The sequence below is a fragment of the Mus caroli genome, chromosome 2 (assembly GCF_900094665.2).
Source record: "Mus caroli chromosome 2, CAROLI_EIJ_v1.1, whole genome shotgun sequence".
Classification (NCBI taxonomy): domain Eukaryota; kingdom Metazoa; phylum Chordata; class Mammalia; order Rodentia; family Muridae; genus Mus; species Mus caroli.
In genome coordinates this window covers 30,791,305-30,797,334 of record NC_034571.1, presented here as the reverse complement: position 1 = coordinate 30,797,334, position 6,030 = coordinate 30,791,305, and the positions used below count along the sequence as shown (strand labels likewise).

The 6,030-nt window shown below is 48.3% G+C and overlaps 1 protein-coding gene across 1 annotated transcript in view; it reads left to right on the top strand.

The window, feature by feature from the left end:
• Positions 1-262: 262 nt before the first annotated feature.
• Positions 263-6,030, top strand: part of Phf19 (PHD finger protein 19) — an 18,172-nt gene continuing 12,404 nt past the window's right edge. Inside the window, exons 1-4 of the mRNA XM_029474191.1 lie at positions 263-451; positions 810-891; positions 4,985-5,080; positions 5,535-5,635. Of these exons, the coding sequence (XP_029330051.1) occupies positions 272-451; positions 810-891; positions 4,985-5,080; positions 5,535-5,635 (459 nt within the window). The 5' untranslated portion in view covers positions 263-271. The remainder of the gene's footprint in view (positions 452-809; positions 892-4,984; positions 5,081-5,534; positions 5,636-6,030) is intronic.

Here is a 6,030-nt window from a genome sequence, read left to right as displayed (position 1 = left end):
GGGGTTCAGATCCATGGGTCCTTTGCGCCAGGCACAGTGGGAAGATTCACTCTCTTAGAAGCAGCTAGGTATGGTATAGAGCCACCTTGACTCCTTGTGAGCCATGGCCCTGCCTCTGGGTCATCGGCCACTTCTCCTTGCGTCTCCTGTTTCCCTATCCCTAGAATGAGAGTTGTCCGGGTCAGTAAATGCATTTGAGAGCCTTACAGAATTTCAGGAGCAGGTGGCAAGATAAACATTGTTCTTTCTTCTCCGATGTCAGCAGAAGCTAATGGAGACTCAAGCTCTGGACCCAGGGACTCCGGAAGCCTTTGGTGCCACCAGCCCTAACAAGGGGGCCCTGTCTAAGACCAAGAAGAGCTTCAAAGACTTGATGTCTAAGGTGACAGAGGGACAGTTCGTGCTATGCAGGTGGACAGATGGGCTATATTACCTTGGCAAGATCAAGCGGGTGAGTCTGCTCTGGTCCTTGGGCCCAGGCTCGTGTGTCTTTCTGCTCATCCCTTTTTATCCCTCATGCCTGGAAGCTGGAAGTGGAAGGGAACAGAGCTGTCCTCAGGGGCAATGTGGCCCAGCAGGTTCTTCAGAGAACTTAAGCAAGCATCAGACTGGGCAGGGTACAGATGACTCTCTGGCCCGCTCTTCTGTCCTTAAAAGCAGCCCCATTAAGTGGTGCCCCTGTTCCTGACGGCCATACTTCAAAGTGAGGAGTACATCTCTCCTTCTGAAGCACACGGCCAGGAGATGGAGGAAGACTGAGACCCAGCTCCTCCATGCTGCTCCTCCACGCTCTCCTCTCTTTGCCTCAGGTCAGCAGTCCTAAGCAAAGCTGCCTTGTGACTTTTGAAGATAATTCCAAATACTGGGTCCTGTGGAAGGACATCCAGCATGGTGAGTGTCCAAGTGTCTACCGCCCCTCCCCCATGCCTGCTCCTTTCTGCCTTCAGTTCTTCCTTCTCTGTCACCTTTTTCTCTTGCCATCTGTGTTAGTCCATGAACTCCGGGCCTTGAGTACACATCTTGGGCCCATCAGAAAAGATAATTAAACGTCTGCTCACAGATCTCCATTGTGAATGCTCACACTTCAGGGCGGGAAGCAGGGCAGGTGGAAGAGGAGCTCTAGCTTGTCTTGGTACCCAGGGTGCATGGACCAGGTCTCAGGCCTGCAGTTTGTGTCCTTGAATGGTGTCTGCTATTCTGGCTCTCCTAGAGCTAGAGAGGAGGAAGAGGACAGAGGAGAAGGATTGCCAGTTAAGAGACTTGAACTGTGTTCTCTATTTACATGTAAAAAAAAATGGGTGGATGGGGGGTGGGGGGAGTGTAGCCAGGAAAGCATGAAAATGGTCATGCGGAGAGGGAGCAGGGGCATTGGCCAGGATGAAAGGGAGCTAGACTGAGTACCACCCCTGCCTTCTGATAGCTGACACTGTGCTATAGATATGGCCAGTTGGGGTCATTCAATCTACCTAAGACAGACTTGGGTGATCAATAGTCACGGTACCTATGTGTTTTTAGCATGGAACTATGACCCTGGTGTAGCACCCATGACCACTGACATGAGAGAAGAAACCTATTGAGTATCATTTATGATGTGGCCCACTGAGGCAGGTTCTAGGGTCAGACAGACTCTGGACCTTGTTCCCAGTCTATCTACTACAAAGCTACACAGCCTTGAGCAACGATATCGCTTTTCTAATGTCGCTGTTGGGAAGCTCAGATATGGTGATGCATGCGTGTAGAATGCACGTCCCAGTGCTGCTACACGGTAGGAAAAAAGTTTATAAGACTCTGTTACTGAAAAAGATTATTCCAAGAAGCCAGCCAAACAGGCCACAGGGTGAAGCCAGTTTTTATGTCTTTCAAACAATTTTTTTCTCCAAAAATCTGTGGCCAGGGAATACTGTTTTTTTTCCCCCTCTAGTCCCTTGCAACCTAAATCTGTTGATGCAAAGCTATAAGCATTCCCTGCTGGCTACACTGCTATGAAAAGCACAAAACTCCAGCAGCAAAGGAAAGCTGTTTCAACTTTCTGGGTCTAGGAAGCATTCCACTGTGTGCCAGGAACCAGGTGGAGCACAGCAGGTACGTAGCTAGGAACAGGTTGTCCCATATCCAGCCGATTGTTCCTGGCAGGCAGGTGAGCCTTTGGCATTCCCTAGGATGAGTGCTCAAGGCTGGGCATAATGCAGTTAAGATATATCACTTTATTAAGGAATCAGGGGCTCAACCACCTTCCTTGGGTGTTGAACAAGGCAGGGTCCTTGCCTGGCCACTTAATCAATAAATACGTCTTGAGCCATCTACTACCTGCCAGAAATACCATTTCTGCCTTTACAGAACTTTCATCCTAAGGAGAATGAAGAGGGAGGATTAGCAGTTCAAGGCCAGCCTGAGCTACATAGCAAGACTCAAAATCTATAGAAACAAAACCAGAAAATTTTTCAGGCAGCCTTCTGAGTAAGAAAACAGAAGTAGTGCATCACGGTGTATTTAAGGGGCTGGAGAGATGGCTTAGCAGTTACCAGCATGCACTGCTCCTGCAAAAGACCTGAGTCTGGTTCCCAGAACCCACATGGTGGCTCACAACCACCTGTAAATGCAGTCCTGGGTGATCCAACACCCTCTCTGACCTCCACAGGCGCCAGACCCGTGAGTGGTGCACACACACATCCATGCAGGCAAAACCTGTACTCAGAAAAAACCCAATGTATCTTTCAGAGAAAGCTGGCATAGTGGTTCATACTTGTCATCCCAGCGCTGGAGGGGTAAAGACAGGCAGATAACTGGAACTCACTAGCCAGTCAGCCTAGTCAGTGAACCCTGGATCACAGTGAGAGACTCAAAAAGAAAGATGGCTGCCCCCAACCAATGTGACCTGCACACACGTGCATCTGCACACGCGCTAACCTTCATGCATGTATAGACACCGGAAAGTTGCACTTGTGGGTCCGGGTATGCTTTACCTAGAATGTACAGTCTTTGGTTTGATGCCTAGCATCACTGCACCCTCCAAAAGGAGAAATATACTTAACATAGCCATTCAAACACTTGAGATATAAAAATATATTTAACAGAAGAAGACAAAAAAGGAAGAAAAAAAAAGGAGCCGTTCCATAACTGTATTAGCAGTTGGGGTTTACTTCAGTGGGAGAGAGAGAACCCAGCAAGAACAGGCCCTGGGTCTAAACCCCAGGTCTAAAATAAACTAAGATAAACAAATTAACTGGTCACTAAATCTGGACTTTGGATCTTGATTCAAAACACAAATTTGTAGTGACATTTCAATTTGCTAGACATTTGGAAATAAAAATGACTTTAGACGCAATAAAGGCGATGCAGTGTGCTTTAAGAGAACTCTGACTAGAAATGTAGCTGCAGTGGTTACAGAAAGATGAATGGGTGTCTGGGTCTTGAATTGAAATAACAGGGAGGAGATGTGAGTGAGGCTGTTGTTTAAATAGGACTTTCTGTGAGTTCACGATTGATGGGAACATAGTCTCATTATAAACCTACATTCTTAAGCCGGGCAGTGGTGACACACGCCTTCAATCCCAGCACTTGGGAGGCAGAGGCAGGTGGATTTATGAGTTCGAGGCTAGCCTGGTCTACAGAGTGAGTTCCAGGACAGCCAGGGCTATACAGAGAAACCCTGTCTCGAAAAACCACAAAATAAACCAAAAAAACAAAAAAACAAAAACAAACAAAAAAAAACAACCAAAAAACCTACATTCTTATCACAAAGTAGGCGTTTTAAATGTCACTTGACACAAAAATGTTTAAACATAAAACAGGTTGGAATAGGTAGGAAAGGGAACTCGAGGTGCCCGAGGAGCAAAGACTTAGCGGAGTGGTGGTGGTGTGTTTGAATCTCACTCTCATGCTTCCCAGATGAGCAAGGACCCTGACTTCTTGAGCCTCAGTTTCCCCATCTTTGGAGCAGGTGTTAAGAGACACCTCTGAGAGCGTGGGGAGATTCAGCAAGACTGCTTGTGGAGTGGGGTGTGAAGCACAGTGCTCAGCAGCTCAGTTCCTGCTCTGCGGTTTTTATTATGATTGCTTTAACAACTAAAGTCCCTGACAGTTTTATACTGGTACATTCTGGATACACTCTTCTCAACCCTCCCTGGTGCTCCCCCTCCCCACCTCTTCCCTCCTCCCTCCCTGCCCCTTTCCCAGATGGTTGATGTTTGGTTTTGTTGTGTGACCCCTTTGGTCATCTGTGTGTCTGTTGGACCGGGACTACCTACTGGAATCGAGTAGAATCAATGGGTACACAGCTGAAGGCAGTAACTCACCATCCCCTCCCCAAATGTATCAATATGAAATTGCTCAGCAGGGCAGTGCCTTCACAGTGAGCTGTTCACCCACTCACCCAGGCCACACTTCGCACAGATGAGGATCATGATGGGTACATAGAGTCTCATTATAAACTTACATTCTTTTTGTTTGTTTGTTTTGTTTTTCGAGACAGGGTTTGCTCAGCAGTGAAAGATAGGCGCCCTGTGGCCCTACCGTCAATATCTGGTGTGGATGGATCCATTCTTGTGTAGACCCTTTGTCATCTGCAGTTGCTAAGAGTTCATTACAGGGGCTACACTCAGACAATGGCATTTCACAGTCCTTATTCCTGCCTTTCAGCTCTTACATTCATTCTGGCCCCTCTTCAAGAATGTCCCATGAGGGTATGGTGTGGATGTCGTGTTTAGAGCTGAGCTTCAAGTGTCTCTTATTCTCTGCATTTTATACAGCTGTTTCTGCACTCTCCAAAGCTCACAGGAAGCAGACGCATCTCTGGTTAAGGCTGAATGGGTATAACGTATATTTAGACTCTGTGTCAACTTAGCTGAACAGCAGAACTAAATTTCCCAGTATGGGGCCTAAGAGCTCCTCCCCAGGTCCAAGTGTGGATTCCCTCCCAGCAGATGATTCTGACTAGTTCTTGATGGTGTGAGCTGGATCTGAGTTGAGGGGACTTCTTTTTCAGCTGGTGTTCCGGGAGAGGAGCCCAAGTGTGACGTCTGCATGGGGAAGACTTCAGGGCCTATGAACGAGATCCTCATCTGTGGGAAGTGTGGCCTGGGTGAGTGGGTGAACAGCTCACTGTGAAGGCACTGCCCTGCGGGCCCCTCCCACTTTGTGGGCCCCTCCTACTTTGTGGCCCCTCCCACATCGCACTTGCTGTGGTCCCAGGTAGCTTCCTATTTCTCCTTCTATCCTGAGCATGTCTCCTGCTGCTTTGGGGAAAGGTGACCAAAAGCAATGGGAAATGTAGTTTGTGGCCCTCCTAGGCAGAGGGAGGCAGGTGCTGAAGCCCGCCCTTGGTGCCTCTTGCAGTGGCCAGTACTATCTTTTTGTGCCTTACTGGTTATCAGCTTGACTTCTGGGTGGGTACCACCAACCAGTACCCTGAAAGCTGGCAGGCAGAGCTCCCTAGGGCTTGCCATAGCTCGGCTGTCTCGCTGCCTGTGGCCAACTGGCCTTGGGCCACTGCTCCCTTGTGAGTGAGTGATTCGCTATCCCCACCTTCACCCCAGGTTACCACCAACAGTGCCACATCCCCATCGCAGTCGATGCCAACTGGCCCCTCCTCACTCATTGGTTCTGCCGACGCTGCATTTTCGCACTAGCTGTGAGGGTGAGCACCTCCCTACCCCCACCTCCACCCCCCACCCCCCACCCTACCCCCGAGCCCTTGCCTTCCGACTTGGCAGACCAGAGCATCAGAGACTCAGGCCTGAGACTTCATTGCTGATGCTGTACTCTAGGCAGAAGGGCTTCACTTGGACCATGGAGACACAGGGTGCTCGCTGTCTTAGGCCAGATTTCAGAATCTCTCTAAACCTCAAGTTTCCCCAACCATAAAATAGACAGTTTTGTGTAGGAGTCCCCCAATAAAGGGCCATTTGCTATTAAAAGACAATGATATGTACCTGCCCCTAACACGTGGTATTATTACTTTTTTTTTTTTTTTTTTTTTTTTTTTTTTTTTTTTTTTTTTTCTTTGTTTGTTTGTTTAAATCTTCTTCAGCA